Source organism: Adiantum capillus-veneris, chromosome 29, assembly GCF_014529385.1.
Source record: "Adiantum capillus-veneris isolate H3 chromosome 29, ASM1452938v2, whole genome shotgun sequence".
Classification (NCBI taxonomy): Eukaryota; Viridiplantae; Streptophyta; class Polypodiopsida; order Polypodiales; family Pteridaceae; genus Adiantum; species Adiantum capillus-veneris.
The window spans coordinates 47,945,379-47,965,545 of NC_140959.1; the positions used below are offsets into that span (position 1 = coordinate 47,945,379).

The following is a 20,167-nucleotide window of genomic DNA, read 5'->3' on the forward strand; positions in this document are numbered from 1 at the left end:
CTCCGCATTCTTATAAGTTCCAAGCAAAAGTAAATTGGAACGAATCCGACGAATGTGACAAGTCGCTATAACTTGCTTCACTTCAGCGAGGTCTATCCCATTGCTTGGGTTTCATTCAAGGCCCCACGGTATAGCCTATAGTGCTGATGCTCTACTACGAGGCAGATAAACATCGATTTAAAAAAGGTTCCCACAGCTACCTGATAGAGACCTCAATGTAAAAACCCCAAGCCCAAGGTACACTACATTTTACATTATGGGCAAGTAGCCTGTCTACGGCTCTTCTTTGAAGGTGAAACCCAGCAGAGCTTGATCTCCGCATTTTGGGCGATGGCGCTCTCACTAAAGACTGCCCTCAACAACAGTTCTCTTACTTCTCGGCTTCTTTCAAGCAGAAGAATCCATGTGGGTCGTCCGTTTCCTCTCCTTAAATTTTCATTCAAACTAACCAAATTTGGAACTTTGCCCTGCGGAGTTAAGCAAATCTAATCACTTTTTGAGCAGAGATCATCAAAATTAGCTAATTGGTTTGTCATGTGGGATTAATCAAAACCTTAAACCATGCTATTTTCTTCTCTTCTGCAATTTCACAGACTCATGAATGGGTACCGGCCAGCTTCGAATTGGCAATTTCCCTTCGACTAATAGCTTGCATCTTCTCAAACTATTTAGAGCTTGATCAAATTCTGATTTTGCGAGGGTTTTGCGCGTGCTTGGAAAATTATATCAGGAGAAAGTTGTAATTCAGGTCACGAAGCCTGCACCTATGTTAGTGCTTAAAATTGATCATTTGTTGCTTATCAGAGGGGCTGGGGTGGTGCGACGCTGTCTGCTGTAGGCTAAAATTCAGATGAATTGTTGCTTGTCAGAGGGTTGATCTGTGGAAAATTCCGGTGTAAAATGTCATGTCCGTGAACAGTCTAGATTCGCCGGCCCCCAACCCCTCGACTGTAGCGATGACCTGTGAGCCCAAATCAACATGAGAATCTAGCTAAAGGCTTGATAAACTGCAATAATTCGACGTGTGAATTCCATGGAATGCATTTGATGTTAACAATCTAGCTTCAAATAAATTGCACTGAAAGGAAAAAAATACGTTCTTTCTCTGTTGAAGACATGCATGACATCACAACTATCTTTCGTAGACTAACTTTAGCGAGCCGGGAAGTCTAAGCCCGACCTACTCTCGCAAGGTGAAGCTTTGTGTCACTGATTTCTTGAAATTTTTGGCCATTTTGCTACATGATTTGAATATATTTGTCTATGTGTGCAGGGCGGGGAAGGCGCGAAAAAGATAGTAGCAGTGTTGTATGAGGGGAAAGAGTATGCTGCCAACAACCCCAAATTTCTCGGATGCACTGAAAATGCACTCGGCATTCGTGACTGGCTGCAAGGCAAAGGCCATAAGTATGTTGTGACGGCAGACAAGGAAGGCGTAAACTGCGGTAAATTAGCAAATTTTACCATCACAAGCATCATAAGAGATGAATCATGCAGAAATTTTATTATAAAGCATCATAGGAGCAGCAGCGTCCATGATTTTTTGGAGAATATATGGAAGTAGGAATTTCATATGTAACTTTGAAGACTCCTGCAGTTTTATAAAGAACATGGTATGTGTGTGCATGAAGAAGCATAATGCTTTTACAGGATTGAAACATGCTTGACCACAATAATTATATCATCCATAAGTTAGTTTAATGATTAAGGTTTGCGTTTTGTACCGAGGAGGGTGCAGGTTCAAGTCCTCATCAAATTTCTTTATATATATATATATATATATATATATATATATATGTATGTATGTATGTATGTATATATATAATATATATATATATATATACACACACACACACATATACATATACATATGCATATGCATATATATAAAACTACATGTGCATGTGTGTGTGTGTGTGTGTGTGTGTGTGTGTGTGAGAGAGAGAGAGAGAGAGAGAGAGAGAGAGAGAGAGAGAGAGAGAGAGAGAGAGAGAGAGAGATCATGATGGTTTTGGTTTTGGCAGAGTTGGAGAAGCATATCCCCGATATGCACGTGCTCATAAGCACGCCTTTCCATCCAGCATATATGTCAGAGGAGAGGATAAAGAAGGCAAAGAACCTAGAGTTGCTCTTAACAGCTGGGGTGGGTTCTGATCATGTCGACTTGAAGGCAGCAGCAGCCGCTGGTATTACCGTTGCTGAAATCACAGGTTTGCGAGACACCTTTCGTCTATTCTCATACATACATATGTAAGTACATGCATACATACATACACATACACATACACACACATATGTATGTATACATACATATACATACATACAGTGAGTTGCTTGTGGGCTATACTTTGAATAGTCGATAAATTTTAAGTGCTTTTGGGGCCAAGAGCCTATGGCATGAGAATGAATAGATCTTTCTATCAACTTCCTTTGCTATACTAACAGGGTTGTTGTAACAAGGCCTTGTTGAATGCTTTCTTGTCTGTAGGTTGCAATGTTGTCTCCGTGGCAGAAGATGAGCTCATGCGCATCCTCATTCTGCTTCGCAATTTCCTGCCTGGTTATAAGCAGATAGGTGAGGGAGATTGGAATGTGGCAGCCCAATCTCATAGAGCCTATGATCTTGAAGGCAAGACTGTCGGGACTGTTGGGTGTGGTCGCATAGGAAGGGAGCTTTTGAAACGCTTGAAGGTAAGGGGATGTGTGTATGTATGTATGCATGTATATATATATGTATCTATGTGTGTGTGTTATGTGTATACATACATATGCATGTGTGTGTGTGCACGTGTGTGATGTATGTATGTATGTATGTATATTTGTGAAGGGCTGACATGATTGAACCGACGGTCTTCGCACAGGCTTTCGATTGCAATCTTCTATACCACGACAAGTTCTCAGTTGGTGAGCAATTTGAAAAGGAAACAGGCGCCAAATGGGAAAAGGAGTTAGATGAGATGCTTCCAAAATGTGACGTGGTCGTGTTCAATGTGCCACTTACTGAAAAGACCAAGTATTTTCCTGTTTGTATGACTGCAAATTTGCAACATGGGTCTTGAATCTTCAACCATTGTTAATCCGATTGACAATGTGATGATCCCATCCTCTGTAAATTACCAGGTCTATGATGAATAAGGAGCGCATATCAAAAATGAAGAAAGGAGCAATCATTGTTAACAATGCTCGTGGGGCTGTCATGGATCGGGAGGCAATTGTAGAGGCTGTAAAGAGTGGCCATCTGGCAGGTTAGAGTCGTTAGTTACACGCTAATGTTAGCAGCCTTGGACACAATTTTTCACCACAATAAGTTCCATCATCACATAAGTCCATGCTTAATCCAAATTTCACAGCTATATATGTATGTGTGCATATATGTGTATGTGTATGTATGTATGTGTGCAGTATGTATATGTATATATTTATAACACACACACACACACACACACACACTAAAGTTATCCTTGTACTTGGCTTCAGGCTATGGTGGAGATGTCTGGTATCCACAGCCAGCCCCCGCCGATCACCCGTGGCGTATCATGCCATACCATGCGATGACACCGCATGTGTCTGGTACAACACTTGATGCCCAGGTAGCATAATTTTATAGCGCTGCAAAATTTTCTGATTCTCTCTCAATTTTGAACTCTAGTCTCTCATTTCAAACATTACACGTTGTGTCACACATAAGAATCGAAGGATATTTGTGCAGGTGCGCTATTCGGCAGGCGTGAAGGATGTCTTGGACAAGCATTTCGAAGGGGAGAGTTTCCCAGAGGCATACTACATCGTGAAAGACGGAAAGTTAGCAAGCCAGTACCTGTAAAGTGTCCAAGCTGGAGGGATAGGAAGCAGCAGGGTAAAAAATAAGATCCATTCAAGGACTTGTAAGTGAAGATGGGTTGGTGAATAAATCTTATTGAGAAACCTGAAGTATAGGATTTGGACCGAATCTTTTGGGCACTTTATAGCATATTTCTGGCGAAATTATCTTCCAACATCACAAAAACTTGGAAATTTTGGGCTTATCTTATAAAAAATGAGTTTGTAGACTGAGCCGAATGATCCTAAAGACCCTTTAAAAGTAGCTGTTGGTGCCATAAACAGCCCCCTTTTTTTTTCCTTTGGGAAACGTAGTCCATTGGCCACCTTGATGTACATATCTAGCCATCCGGTTAAATTTCGAGCACTCAATGCCATGTGGAATAAGCGAATATGCTCCGATTCCTCTGATCCTGAACTTTGAAGGGTGTTTGCTTGTGCCACGTAGGCACGAGCACTCGAAATCTATCACCGCCCCATATCTAGTTGCACTAGCACTCGCCTCTGTTTTTTTGCTCTCGCTCTGTTCTTGCAACCTATGAGATATTTCAGTGAACAATAAGAAAGAAATGAAGAGAGACGGTTTCCGATGAAAATCAAAAAGGCAACAACAGTTCAATGATTTGGAGCTCACCAACTGAAGCTCACTATATAAGAGTTCATCAAGTAAAATCACTTGGCTTTTGAGTCGCTTCTTCTTGCCTTTATCACAAGACTTCTCAGTTTTATTGTGGTTTGTATAAGAAGTAGCTATGACAGAGGATTTTTACTCCCCCGAGGCCCACCAGCTTGCTGTGATAGAGGCTCTTTTCCCCTTGCGGCCTAAAAAAGTAGCTACGACAAACCTGCTACTTGCTCCGCCCCATTCTTTCCACAGCCATCTCCCATCTTAGATCTGAATGTAGCAGTCTGGTTCTTATTTCTAGATCATCAATCCAATCCTTCACTAACCCCATCACAAAGAAAAGCTTTGAATTTATGCAGGCACCATGGAATACGAGACTTACCGACGCTACGGGTATCGAATCTGACATAGGAGCAGTGAATCATGCAGTTGCAAAGAGCTAAATCTCCCACAAAAAAATCATCAAAATAGGAGATCATTACTGACGTCTCTCAAAAATCCCGAGGGCAAGTGTAGTGGTGCACAGGAAACAAAGCCATGGATGTTGCAGTGGGAGTTAGTTGAGTCTGGTGCGTGGAGCTTGAGGGCGTCCGTTCGGATATGAGGAAACTGATTACGGGCATCTTGCATAGGACCAGGTTTCCCATGTGCCTTCTCACCATCTACAAATACAAAGCTACTTTAAACCTTTTAAATCACTTCCCAAAGTAATTGCAAATAATTGCATCAGCAATTACATATTTATTAATAACAAAAACTGATTCTTGTCTACTCTCCTGAGCACTATATACCACGGTGTCTTGAATGAACCCCAAGTAGCTGGATCAATGAAAGGGGAAGTGAGGCACGATCGTCATGGCTTTTTTGATCTGTCCGATAGGTCCGAGTTTACTTTAAGTTTATTTTGGCCTGGGCCGGTTTATGTTTTAGGGAATTGAAGTAGGGAGGGGGATAAGGAAACCCACATTGGTGCGTGGATAGAACACTAGGTATCCAATCACAAGAAGTTTTGGACAAATTCTCACAATAATTCCCACATTATGACGTACCTCAACATCATGAGCTTTTGTGAGGGAGGCACGGCATACCTAGCTAGGTACGATTGGGGGCAGGGGACCGCCGGCCCCCCACGGGGCTGGCGGTCCCCTGCCCCCAATCGTACCTAGCTAGGTATGCGGTGCCTCCCGAACAGGAGCTCATGATGTTTTGTATTGTATGAAAAACACTGAAAAAGGCTCCCTTTTCCTACATGAGAAAATTTCTAAATCTTCTTGTGAATGAGCAGGTAAGCGGTTTGAAAACTTGAGTCGCGAGGGGGCAGGTCAATGTCGATGATTTTTTTTGAGCCCTTACTTTGCCTCAAGATCCGTGCACTTTATGGCCTGTTGTATATAGTGTCAAGGCTATGTCTCCTTCCTTGATGTTAACACTCGTTGATCTCCAAACTAAGATGTCATTTGAGGGTGTAGATTGCATGGATGACCCTGATTTTCTCATGCATGAAAGTCTTTAGTCATAAATAAAATTGAAATTTGACAGTCCAATATGTGAATTTTTGTACTTGATGCAGACCATCCTCAGCCTGTAGCATCTGAATGAGTTTTGCAAATGCGAGTGGCTAGCCCCCAAAATCAACCTCCCAGCTTAGAGAGTTACCCTATCACCATAGCTTTAGTCTCTATCATTCCTCCAAGCCGAAAGTCGTTGAGGTGTTTTAAGCTCAAGGGTGCAACTGTCGTCTCTTTCCCTTTCGTTTATTTTGTACCCCCATATTTCCTCTGTTTTGTTTTGGGGAGACGACGAGCGGTACCCATCCCGAGGTCCGAAAACAAAAACTAGTTCAAGCATTCTATAGAAACATGCATTTGGGCAGAGCTTCATGACATGGCTACTATTGGGGATCAGACTAATAACATCAACCTAAGTCACGCTCGTTTGGAGGTTGATGTTGCTAGTCTGATGACGCTCGTTTGGTAAGGGTGACTCATGGCAGCTGGAACTCCAAACTCTATATGTAATGGTGAATGGATGACCAGCAGTAGCAATGGGAGCTCCTTGGGCAAAGCAGGTAGAGGAGCGGTGTCAGATAAATGGGATGGTCGTGCATATACAATAGCTGGGGGGTGGTGGCGCAAGACTCAGCTTCAGCCGCAGGCGGAACTGAGGATGGTGACACTACCTAGCTTGTGCAAAAGTATGCACAAATGATGCTAAGAGGAGCTACAACTGCTAAGAGGATAGAGAGTTCCATTCTGATAAGTATGGAGTGTCATAAGCTCATATGATGCGAGGGAGCTTAAGCAAGCAGCATGCAGCCATTTTGGATAAATTCAAGGTCGACACTTTCATCTATAAGCTCACTAACAGAAATGAGATTATTTGCAAGACTAAGAACATAATACACATTATATACACAAGAAGATTTAGAAATTTTCTCATGTAGGAACATCCGCACCTCGGGGCCGGCGGTCCCCTGCCCCCAATCGTACCTAGCTAGGTATGCAGTGCCTCCCTCACCGAAGCTCATGACGTTGAGTTAAGTCACAATGCGGGAATTATTGAGAGAATTTGTCCAAAACTTCTTGTGTTAGGGATCGTCGACTTGCAACCATCGGAGAGTTGGATCTCCACATCTTCTCCAAAAGAGACCTCTAATGCATGGGTAAGTGTATGTTTGTGTACCACTCTTTTTGATAAGTCACTTGGTGAGTAGCACATGTGTCAAGGAGCCATGTATATGATGACCAATTATTCATTATAGGAGTAGCATACGATTGTAGAAGAGCATAGTAGGTATCATCTTTGTCAAGTGAGCTTGAGCCCACCGATGTTCGCCACATGAGGATATGAATTTCCAATGTATAGTGGTTGGTTTGCCCCTTGACGATACTATAGTTGAACAAGAATGGGATGAGAATGTTGTTGTTGATGACTTCATCGCTTACACTATAAGAGGAAAAATTGAGAACCGCCCCTATTATCACGGAATAACGAATGAAAAGGAGGAGAGAAAAAATTGTGTCGGCAGTAATAAAAGCGGCAATGATTTGTCAGCAATATGACGACAATAATCGCGGGTATATATCTGCGACTATTACCGTGTCTATTACCGCAGATATTATTGCTATGTGTCTATTAAAAAAAAAGTTGCTCATTTGGGCCACCCAACTTTGGATGGTCCAAATGAATACCTTTAATTTTGACCTGCATAAAACAATTGAAATATCAATTGCTCTTTGAAAAAATGTGCTAAAAAAAAAACCAGTAGAATTCAAATATATCTTATTGTGACAATTTAAAGTGCAAAAGATCAATAATTTAAAAAAATTACAAATAAGATGAATACATATGCTGATAGAGTTTTTCTTGTGTCACATTGGGACTTTAAAGAGAGAATTGCAAATAATTTTCTATATGTTCAATTCTTTCTCCTCATCATCGTCGTCCAGAGGTTCATGCATTTGATCACCCTGACTTTACATTAACCAAAATCAAATTAAACAAATGAACGACTCAAAACGATTAATACAATATAATTTGTTTAAACTTACTGCCTGTAGAGATTCGATCGTTGAGTCGAATTACTTGCGAGAGATGATGGTTCTCCAACAATCATCATCAAGTATCGAATTCTGTGTGCTGTTCTCTATACTTAACCATCTCTCTGATCGGGCGACTCAGAGTGATATTTTTCTAAGTTAGAAATAAAAAATAAAACTCATAAATTAAGACATTTGTTGTACAGTTTAAGCTCCATTTAAAAAGACTTAAATATTTATCATTCCAACCATAGTATGTAGGAGTTTATATGGCACGAGCTTCGTGTTGTTGTCTATAGGACGAGTCTAATTTTCCTACATGTTCCACTCCCACTTCGCATATGCCATATTGCCTCTGTGATAGCTCCTGTCTGAATTTGCAACCTGGTTGGTCGCTGCGTGTCGTACACTTGATTGCTTGTTTTTCAAAAATGTTTTAATGTAGTCCTCCAACCACTATGCTGAAAAATGCTCATTGGGGGTATTTGGAAATTGAACATGCAACGCTTCCTCGATGTAGCGTGTATGATCGGGTTGCTGGTCTCTAAAATTTATAAAATAATTCTTATACGTCGAGTATATAAAAATATGAAGATAGTGTCGAAATGCTGTGTCCTGTATTGTCCCAAAGTCCACTTTGTCATCGTACTTTACTCTATAGTAGCACCCATGCGTGTCTGGCACACGGGTGCATGTCATCCTCTACGTCTGGGGACGGCATGTTCTGAAATAGGGAGACTTCGTCCCCTCCACTACCAAAACAAACGAAGCAACAAGATCCCCCGCCGCTCCGCCTCTCTCGACGCTCAAAGAAGTGTGTCGACGATGCTCGGATGAAGTAAGAGTGGAATAGACTGGCATGGGGCCCTCCGATGGAAGGGGAGTGAGACCCTGCAATGGAAGGGGAGTAGGTCGGTAAGAAGAGACCGTAGAAGGAGGTGTCGTCGATGTGAGGCTCTAAACGTAAGGAGACCCTCCCTGGCTGTCCCATGGCGTGGTCTACTGAGAAAGATCGTAGGCCGCAAGCTGCTTCAGAGTGTAACAGCCAAACAATCCCTCCATCAAATGGCGGTACTCATCCCGTAAAGAGAGTGCTTGCTGGAGGTCTGTATCTACCACCAATGGAGGAACGTGAGTAGATGGACCGACCCCTAACATAGGTGTAGGAGAGCCATGCTTGCAAATAACAAAGATAAACCTACACTCATGCTCATAAAAAACTAGTTATGGATAAGCTTAATTTAAATGCTTGGACTTACCCCTCAAGACTTGGATCCACTAGAAACAATGTCCACCGTGGATGGGAGCCCACCTGGATGTAAACCAACCAAAAGAAGAATGTGATGGTTACTCCCCAACAGATGGTCTCTCGTGTGACATCTTCATTAAAGGTTGATGAGTATCATGACCTAGCGATATATCTAATTTGCATACCTATACATGTCTATATACAATCCTCTCTCTACTCCTAAACATATGTATACCTAAATCTAAATATACGTATCCATCTACCTCTTTATATCTCTCTATATCTACATCTTTCCTCTCTATATCTACCCCTTCTCTCTCTCTCTCTCTCTCTCTCTCTCTCTCTCTCTCTCTCTCTCTCTAATGTATAGAGAAGTTAGAGATAGACAGAGACTAAAGCTTCGGTTACTACTTCTCTTAGATTTCAAAAACATGCCTTCAAGTAACTACACCTGTGGTTTAGAATATTGTTTATTGCAAAGAGTAGTGGAGTGGGTTTAGTAATGCTAAGTTGGCACTGGTTCATATCGAGCTTGCTAATAGATCAAGTCTAAAAAGACTCCATTATTAAGACCATGGTTCTCGATGGTGTCCCCCGAACCCTGTAAAGAAACATGCCAATTCTTGTAGGCAAGTCTAAAAAGACTCCATTATTAAGACCATAGTTCTCGATGGTGTCCCCCGAACCCTGTAAACAGGCATGCCAATTGAGATAATAAATCCCAGTCCCACTTACCCTATTGCAATGAACAAATCCAACCTTTCATAGATTAGAGGAGTGCATCTCTTCTTAGGTAGAGAAAAAAGAAACTTAAGCTCTAATCACTAATTATCTATCTCTACACTCTTTATAGAGACGCAGGGAGGGGTAGGACGAAGACAATAAAGTAGAGAGAGAGAGCAATAGGAGATTTATCTATTCTTTCTCTCTCTCTCTATCTCTACTCTCTCTTTTTATCCCTCTCCCTTTCTCTCTCTCTCTCTCTCTCTCTCTCTCTCTCTCTCTCTCTCTCCCTGTACCTCTCTATTTATTTTTCTCTACCTCTTTCTCTTTCCCTCTTTCTCTACTCTCCCTCTCCCTCTTTCTCTCTCTATCTCTACTCTACTCTTCCTCTTTTCCTCGCTCTCTCTTTCTTTACCCCTCTCTCTCTCTCTCTCTATCTCTATTCTCCCTCTTTCTCTTCCTCTCTCTATCTCTCCCTCTTTAACTCTCTATATGTACTCTCTCTTTCTCTCCCTCTCTATCTCTCTCTCTATCTATACTGTGTGTGTGTGTGTGTGTGTGTGTGTGTGTGTGTGTGTGTGTGTGTTGGGTTCTTAAGAAGTACCTTTTTTGACACATTGGTGACACCGGTTCTTCTTTGAGAGTATCTCAAAGTCTACTTGAAAAGAGTTTGGGAATGTCCAAAAACGTTTTCTTACAAGCTTTCTCCAAGTTAAGGCACAAACACCACATATGCTCGTACTTCTTGAGTCGGGATCTCTTCCAATTGAGGTTATGGGAATGGAAAGGATTGCGGAGTACATGATAAAGATGCGTCCAAATCCCTCACAACAACTTCCTACGATTGCATGGGAAGCAAGCAAAAATGTTCAAAAGACGCATAAAAGCAAGGTCTCGAGCACACGACGGATGCAAGACATAAAGAAGGGGTTTGGGAGATGGGACACATTACACTTGCTACATGATGCCTCAATTGACTTGCAAGTCAATGAAGCTTTTCTACAAAGTCAATGTAATACGCCTTGGGAGGATTTCGGTGAGTCACGCTTCATACATTACACCACCCATATCGCCCCCAACTACAAAACCATATTCTTCGTTGAAAGGAAAAACATACTCACACTTACATGATTGAGCCTATCCCCTTGTCATCAATATGTACTATCACAGCCTTTCGGCTTAGCTCCCACTCCCTTTGATGCGAGAAAGAGTGTTGGGGCAATGGAGAAGAGAAATCGATTATGCACATTATGCTCACTTCAAGTTTGAGAGTCTGAGTACCACACACTACTAGAGTGATCAACTTTTTGTCACATCCGAACTTGCTTCCCTTACATTTTTAGCCATGACTTAGACCTGCACACTTTCCTTTCCCAACCACAATGTGAGCTCTCCATTGTGACTCTCATCACCACAATTTTGGAGCATCGAGAGTCACTCATCAGCCACACATATACTACATCACATGTAACTTTGGTCCCATAGGTTATATTTGACCTCCGAGGATGATAATAAAATCTATATATCTCTCTCTCCCTCTTTCTCTCTCTATCTTTGCTTTCTCTTTCTCTCCCTCCCTCTCTCTCTCTCTCTCTCTCTCTCTCTAGATTTACGTCTCTCTACTCTATATTCCTTCTCCACTATATCTATTTAAACCTATATTTTCTTCTCATTTTATAATCTCTCTCTCTCTCTCTCTCTCTCTCTCTCTCTCTCTCATCTCCCTCTCCTTTTCTCCTTTACTTATTTCTCTCCCTCTACTTTCCTCTCTCCATTGTACTCTTTTTATTTACTCTTTTTTCTACTCTAATCTTTCTTTTTTCTATTCTAATCTTTAACTATTTTACACAATGTCAAACAAGCTTAATCTACAAGCGTATCCATTTACGAACAAAGCGCCATCTTCAAAGCTTACAACCATTACGGGGAGATTAATCTACTCTACCCAAAAAACCTACAACTAAATAAACATAAACCCTAATCTTAATTTAATTATTATACGGACAAATGGACAAGATATGTGCACTTTCTCTAGCTCTTCTTGCTTAAATTTTATGTGTCATGTGTGTGTGTGTGGTAGAATACAATAGGGAAAGAGGGCCTTGACTTGTAGAGGCGGTTGGCAACTAGATTGAGCATCCAAAGTAGTTCACGGTAAACCCCCCTCTAAGAAAACTCCTTCCAAAGCGATCGGAAATAGTTTGAAGGGGTCCTCCTGTGTGTGTGTGTGTGTGTGTGTGTGTGTGTGTGTGTGTGTGTGCGCGCGCGCGCGTGCGGCACGCACGCGGGGGCGGTAGTGTGTGTACATGTGTGTGTGTGTGTGTGTGTGTGTGTGTGTGTGAAGGGGTCCTTGTGTGTGTGTTAGTGTGTGTACGTGTGTGTGTGAGAGAGAAAGAGGGGAGAGATGGAAGAGAGAGAGAGAGAGATAGAGTTTGGGGAGAGGAAGAGTAGGGGAGAAGCTTGGGGGAGTAGGTGCAATGTCGGGGGAGAGTTTGAGCATACTCTGCATATACGCGACATACTCAGCTCTTTCCTTATTTTTGAGGTGTTAGTTATTACCACGGACATTGATAGTTCTCTGATTTTTTAAAACAAATTCAATGATGTCGAAAGCCATATTGAATGAGCGACGCTGGCCGTGTGAAAAAGACAATCGCATTTAATGAAAAGGTGGCCGTTTTTTAAAAAAGCCAAAAAGTTAGGTTTACATTTTAGAGTACCTAGTTGTCCTTTTGGACGTACTCAATTAGTGCAAAGGCATTTTAAGAAGATTTTCTAGAGAGAGAAATAGAATTTCTTAAAAGGCACTCTAAATGACCACCGAAATCTTCTAATGTAACTATTCTAACTATAGGGCTCATGTATTTTTTTAAAGTATTTTAGACATTATTTTAATTTATTGTAGCTCTCTTTAATTCTAACTCTCTTTCATATGCGTGCAATACGACTGTGATGATCGTGGCTCAAGGGCTCAAGGACAAACCTCCTTTGTTCTTGCGTCAAGTGAAAACGAGGAACTAATTCTTTCTCCTATGAAATGTTTCTTCTTCCTCTTCCCTACCCTCGTTCCCTGCTAGCTCTCTCCACCTTCGAAGGTGTTTGAGGTCTTGGAACTGAGGCTTTGAATACTTAATGCTTTCCACAAAGTTTATGTTATGCTCATGATGCATGAAGCTTTCTATCTTCATTGCATCACCTAGGTCACAAGGAACACAAAGATTGTATTGTAACAAGTCTCTCTTGATGGGAGAAACTATAATACAAATGCCTATTGAGGGGAGACCGGCTCCACATAAATCCGGTCCTGAATTGTTGTGATGTTCTCTGAACTCTCTCTCTTGCAAAAATATTATTCATGCCAAGTTAACTAAATGCTATGTTTAAGTTTCTACCATCAATTAAGTTCACCCACTATTCTCTCAAAGTAATTCCATAAAAGTACTTCTCTAATTTTCGTTACTCTTAAAGTTAATAGGCCATTTCCATTACATTGGTATCAATGCATTTGGTTTCTCTTTTCTTGCTTAAGAAAAGAGGTCCTTAAGTAGCCTATAAATGGTTGATTTTGTTAATTATATTAGGGTAAGTGGGACTGGGATCTATTATTGGTTTTGTTGAGCCCACTATATGGGACATGGTGCACACCTTGGGAGCTTTGGATTTAATAATGGGGTCTTTTTAGACTTGCCTACGGCTTTACCATTATTGAGGCATAAGAAGTCCGAAAGGAGCTAGCTCTCGGCAATTCTGCAATATTAGACCCACTCCTCTACTCTCTATAATTAACCACTTTGAACCGTGGGTGTAGATACTTAAGAGCCAATTTTCAAAGGCTAAGAGGAGTACCAACTAAGGTTTTGAATTTCCAAAGCATACACTAAGTACACAAATTTTGTTAACATGGCTGACAATAACCAAGAGAGTAGAATGAACATTGATAGCTTTGATTTTGCACATGGAGGTGCTAATGATGATGCTCCCATGTTTGTCAATTATCTCGTTACTAGGTTGCTGCAAGCTATGAGCAATCCTGCTTTGCAAGCCAAAGTTACTCAACAGCTTTGCGCTTATGGGATTTCCCTTCCTCTCCAAGAGGAGAGAGAGAGTAGGAGGCCTCTGGAAGAGACCCCCAAAAGAAGACTCTCTTCCATAGGAGAAGAGGAATTCAAAGAGCAAGAAAGCAATGAAAATTTAAGTTTCTCTGAAGATGTGGCTCCACGAAGATGGCGGTCTAGACGATTTCCAACTCCTCCCAAGAGAAAATGTTCAACCCACAGTCCTTCTCCTTGAAGAGAAGAAAGGAAACAAAGGAAGAAAAGGTCAAGAAAGAGGTCACCCTCTTCTCCTTCTTCTTCACCTTCCTCCTCTTCTCATGGAAGCTATGGCTATTCTCCTAGAGAATACAAGAGAGGAGAACATCGTAAATCATACCCTGCATGGCGAAGGTCACAAAAGCTAAAGAAGTTCAAGGAGGGAGGAAAGAGTATCTCTTTTCTCACCTATGATGGAACCTTTGGTGCCACCGACAACGTATTGGCCTTCATCCAACAATTTGATGCGGCCTTTGGATATGAGGGCTTCACGGAGTCCTCCAAGCTACGCCATGTAGCTATGCATTTCCAAAAATCGGCTCGTTAATGGTGGGCTTGCCTTCGTGGCAACAGAAGCCCCAAAGACATAAAAAACTCTACGAGTTTCCATCATGAAGCAATTCCTTGGAAGCGATGGAAAGTGCTCACCGAATGGTGCAGTTTGACTCTTCTCTCTCATGAGTCTATCCACAAATATGTGTTGGAATTAGGGTTGCAGAGAAACACACACAGCTTGGAGAAGACGAAGGAAGCTCAAGGCACGCAATAGAGAGTGTGTTACTTAGTGTGCAATGGAAAGATAGATAGCCCCATAGTGATAGGCGTTGTCAGGAGTTTTTTGGAGCAAGGGATTGCGCATATGTACATACCCATGCATGGTGCATCAAATAAAGTATTGCCCATTTTCCAGAGCCAGGTGGTTACGTGGGGCCCACATGTGTACAGGTAGGACACCATGTACATAGTGCATCGATTTTCATCGTTACTAGTACCATTGTGTTTTTCTACAATAAGGAGGAGTTGGTAGCGCGTAAAACTTCTCGAGGAAGCTATCCGCGGGCCGACGACGTGAGGTTAGCAGGTGCGTCAGATGGCATCTAGTGGCGTCAGGAGGGCGAACGAGGTCAATATTTGCACGCAGATGAGGACGGACACAACGTGGGTGTTTGCTTGTGAGAATTATGCAGAAAGGTCATCATGAGGACCTTTTTTTGGGGGCACTTCACGTGGTGGCGAGATGCATTATTGGAAAAAAGCTGAGTGCCAGGTGTGCGAATGATGCAAAAAGGTGACAACTATGCACTGCGAGGTCAGTTTTTGGCCTGTTCGGGGTCCGTTTGAGGTCATCTAAAAGAGAGGAGGAACAGCCGCAGGTGTGTTTTTGCCCATTTTGGAGCCTGTTTTGGCCCTAAACTGCTCATCCGAGGTCGGATTTGAGCACTTTGACATTGTAGACTGGGGTTTTGGGCCGTTCCGGACGCGATGGCGCTGTCCATTTTGCCAAATTCCTCACTCTTTTCCTGCTGTTTTTCTGTGTAAGTTTCTCCTATGAGCGAAGTTTCTGCTCTAGTTTGTGATTGTATCTGGTATCTTTTACCCATATTGTGTGAGCTGTTTGCCCCATTGGTGTTGGCCCAAGCTCATTTGTATCTAAACATCAGAAATTCTCCTCTTTTGAGCTGAGTTTTTTGGGTGTGTGTGTGTGTATGTGTGTGTCTGTGTGGAGTGGGCAAGTGGATAGTCTCTCTCCTCTCACTCCAGAGGTGTGTTCCCTGTCTCGGCCAGGTGTGTTGTGTAAGCCGAGTGGTGCCCCATAGTGTGTGTGTGTATCTTCCCAAGAGTGTGTGTCGGGTCGTTATAGAGGCGCTGTGTGTGTTTTCATCCCGCTCACATTCTTTTGGTGCCCCCACGGAGGATCTTCTTCGAGTACCTTCTGCTTCGAGCTTCGAGCTTCGAGTTTCGGGATTGCAGATTACAGGTTACAGGTTACAGGTTACAGGTTACAGGTTACAGGTACAGGTACAGGTGATTCACACATGTACAGGTAGCTGGAGTACAGTGATATACTAGCAATGATGTCACTTGCAGTTGTTGTGGGAATGCATCACTTGGCGCCTATGTGAGCGCATTGTCTGCTGGATTGTACGTTACTTGTGGAAACTGCCATTGTACGCCTTTGTGGAGCCATATATGGTTTTATTTGGCAGTCCCAGCCATTTCTGAGACTTGGTCTGGAAGATAGTCATTTCTGAGACTTGACTATACGCGATTTGCATTAGCTTTCGTGTGAGGGTCGATAGCGTGAGGTTTTTATTGAGCTGGGGGATTCTCAAATGTGGAGATCCTTTCGGTGATACAGGTAGCTGGAGCACCCTTTTCGTGACCTCGCCATAGGCTATGTACTAGTGAGTCCTACTTGATGCTCGGATTCTATTGTTGACAGTTTATGCGTACATAGACAGTCTATATTTTGGGTTCCTACTGCTCTACTTCTGGGGAAACTCTGTCGAAATTTTCCCAAGTTATGATGGCTGGTTTTTTGGTATTTTGAGCCATTTATGCTGTTATGCTGCTGAAATTTTGGCAAAATCAGAGGTTGAGTCAGGTGTGCCTTCTTGGGAGCTTCATGGTTGGCTTTAATGGATGATCAAAATGGCCCTCAGTTCACTCCTTTTCATTTAACGCAAAGAATTCAGATTAATGTTCATGTGTCCAGGAAGATCTTTTTCCAGCAGCGCATAGTCTTTATGTTTGGGCCAAGAAGATTGAGAGAGATCCTGGAATGTCCTTTGCCTGTCGTAATTCCGATGATCAACTATGAAAACTCATTTGATGTGCATGTGTTTGTTCTCATCTAAAGTTGAGCTCCATTGAAGTTTCTAGGGATTGGGAAGTGAAAAGTTTTGGGTTCTTGCACGTGTGTTCGAAGGGGTTCTCAAAGCATCATAATTTGGGTAGCCATGGCTTTCTCTTATCCCGAGTTTCATGGAAGAAGTGATGAAGATGTGGAAGAATTTTTGGAAAAGATGGAGGTTGCCTGCATTAGCAACCAGATTCATGACCCTACGCAAATGTTACGCCTTCTCCAAATTTGTTTGAAGAGTGATGCACGAGCTTGGTCCAAAGCATTTGAAGAGGAGTTGTGTATGGCTGATCCACCTATAAGATTGAGTTGGGACAATCTAAGGCATGGATTGGAAGTGGAGTTTGTGAAGATAGAAGACCCTGACAAAGTGTGGCAAGAAGTACAGGCTTTGGTGCAAAAGGAAGGTGAGCCAGTAGATGTGTACATACGTAAGTTTTCATTGGCATGGGAGCGAATGTGCAAGGCTTTAGCACCACAGGTACCCCCGCCTGACATGATGAAGAAGGACAGGTTCTTGGCTGGTCTTTGGGAGAATATACGTTGGAGAGTAGAGCTAAAGAAGCCTAGGACATATGAAGATGCACTAGAGGTAGCAAGGAACAAAGAGTGGAAGCTGAGGAAAATGAGCCAGTTAGGGGTGGAGTCTTTGCCAATGAGGTCTGAATTTCAGCCTATAGAGTCTTTACAAGGGCGCATGTCAGGGGTTCATCATGAACCAGTGGTTCCTGTTACTACTCAGGTTATGCCAGCAGTGGTCACTACAGCAGTGCAAGATGATGGCCTAAGGCAAGACATGAGGCAAGTGGTTGATCTGATGAAGAATCTCAGCCTAAACATGCTAGGTCAAGTGGGAAATAATCGAGGTCGAGGGCGGTTTGCAAATCAGCCAGGAGGTGAAGAAAGACCTAGGAATGGTGCTGGACAAAGTAATAGTAGGTTTTGGAGGCAGACGCCCACATGTTATAATTGTGGAGAGTTGGGTCACATCAGCCCGCAATGTGATAAGCCACCAAGGATGGGGGGAGACATGTATCCATTGCCAAGACAGGTGCTAACTAGATCAAATGATTATGGCATCGAAATTAAGGGAGACGAAGGAACCAGTGGACTGACCCAGGAGGAAAAAGGGAAGACAAAAGTGCTAAGTGTAGTCACCTTGGAGAAGGCATCAAAGCTAGAGGATACATTAGTGATGCCTATTGGGAAGAGGACCACAGAGGAAAAGGAAGGAAGAAGTGCCCCAGGTCCTAGTAAGAAGAAAGGAAAGAGCCATGAAGGCGAGGATGTCAAGGCCAAGAGGAAAAGGAGAGCTCGTTGAAAGTTTCATGTTTCAGATTTTCCACTAGGGGATGGGTAATTAAGCTATGACTTGAAGGAGGATCTGACGAGCAGGAAGGCAGATGTTACTTTTGGGCAGCTTATAGAGATGGTGCCTAAGCTAAAGCGACAGTGGAAGAGGATGGTTAACCCAATGGAGAAAGAGCCAGAGAGAGGTTCAGTAAAGGTGTTGGCAATGGATGAGCTACCAGACATTTGTCCAATAGTAAATGTGTGGCATAAAAGGAAAAATTTGGGACAAGGTTATGTGGATGGCGGAGCCCAAATATGCGTCATAACACACTCATGCGTTGAGAAGATGGGTCTCACAGTGGCTGGGGTGTTAGGTTTCCGGATTAGATTGGCAAACCATCAGAAGGTAAAATGTTTGGGTGTTGTAAAGAGCTTAGAAGTGAAAGCATATGATGCAAAGGCAGTGGTTGATTTTCATGTGATGCCAGCAGGGTTGGGAGCATATCCTATTATACTAGGCAGACCATGGTTACGTGCAGTGGGAGCTGTTCAAGATTGGCGACGTGATACAATTAGCCTCTATGGAAAGACAGGTGCCAAGAAGCTATACAATATGGACACAAGGAAACGATTAGAGGAGCTTTATGAAGATGAGGATGAGTCTAGTGATGAAGAATCTTCCACGGTGACAGATGAGGACAGTGATAGCACTACCAGCAGTGATGAGGATGCTGATGTTGCATTTCTTTTGATGGACAAAGAAATCCAGGAGATTGGTTTAGTTGCATTTGCAAATGAGGTTGAAGATGAAAGTGAAGGGCCTTATGAAGTGATTGAAGGGCTGATGCAAACCAAGGTTGAGTTGTCAAAGAAGCAGGAATTGATGACACAAATGATCGGTGGAGACCTCTCCGCTATGGAGAAGGAGATATATTTGCACATGCAGGTCTATGCCAAAGTAATTGATGATTTTCTTGATGGGAGGTTGATAAATGGCATCTCCACAGGTTTTCCTTGGGAACCAGGTGAAAGTTTGATTAAGCTTTTGATGCAAGGAATGCCAAGTGTTTTTGTGTGGGATCCAGGTGGAATGAGCATCTACTAGTGTTGCTGCTGCTGAGCATGAATGCTCTAGCAGGCTAGGGGATGGGCAAATTATGTCAGGAGTTTTTTGGAGCAAGGGATTGCGCATATGTACATACCCATGCATGGTGCATCAAATAAAGTATTGCCCATTTTCCAGAGCCAGGTGGTTACGTGGGGCCCACATGTGTACAGGTAGGACACCATGTACATAGTGCATCGATTTTCATCGTTACTAGTACCATTGTGTTTTTCTACAATAAGGAGGAGTTGGTAGCGCGTAAAACTTCTCGAGGAAGCTATCCGCGGGCCGACGACGTGAGGTCAGCAGGTGCGTCAGATGGCATCTAGTGGCGTCAGGAGGGCGAACGAGGTCAATATTTGCACGCAGATGAGGACGGACACAACGTGGGTGTTTGCTTGTGAGAATTATGCAGAAAGGTCATCATGAGGACCTTTTTTTGGGGCCACTTCACATGGTGGCGAGATGCATTATTGGAAAAAAGCTGAGTGCCAGGTGTGCGAATGATGCAAAAAGGTGACAACTATGCACTGCGAGGTCAGTTTTTGGCCTGTTCGGGGTCCGTTTGAGGTCATCTAAAAGGCCAAGGGTGCCCAACTAATAAAGCTAAGTGTGGGAACTGAAAAAACTGAGAGAAGACCAGAAAAAACGTGGAGAAGAGAGGAGGAACAGCCGCAGGTGTGTTTTTGCCCATTTTGGAGCCTGTTTTGGCCCTAAACTGCTCATCCGAGGTCGGATTTGAGCACTTTGACATTGTAGACTGGGGTTTTGGGCCGTTCCGGACGCGATGGCGCTGTCCATTTTGCCAAATTCCTCACTCTTTTCCTGCTGTTTTTCTGTGTAAGTTTCTCCTATGAGCG

The 20,167-nt window shown here is 42.8% G+C and overlaps 1 protein-coding gene across 2 annotated transcripts; it reads left to right on the plus strand.

The window, feature by feature from the left end:
* Positions 1-247: 247 nt before the first annotated feature.
* On the plus strand, positions 248-4,053 carry FDH (formate dehydrogenase). Of its 2 annotated transcripts, XM_086505456.1 has the most exons (9): positions 266-405; positions 1,146-1,193; positions 1,274-1,445; positions 2,025-2,210; positions 2,489-2,691; positions 2,862-3,013; positions 3,121-3,245; positions 3,478-3,590; positions 3,710-4,053. In XM_086505456.1, exons 1-9 carry the CDS (start codon positions 331-333, stop codon positions 3,821-3,823), a joined length of 1,188 nt encoding a protein of 395 aa, XP_086361582.1. In that variant the 5' UTR covers positions 266-330; the 3' UTR covers positions 3,824-4,053. The 2 variants fall into 2 exon arrangements, with proteins under 2 accessions (XP_086361581.1, XP_086361582.1); XM_086505455.1 differs by lacking the exon at positions 1,146-1,193 and having other exon boundaries at positions 248-405.
* Positions 4,054-20,167: the final 16,114 nt, after the last annotated feature.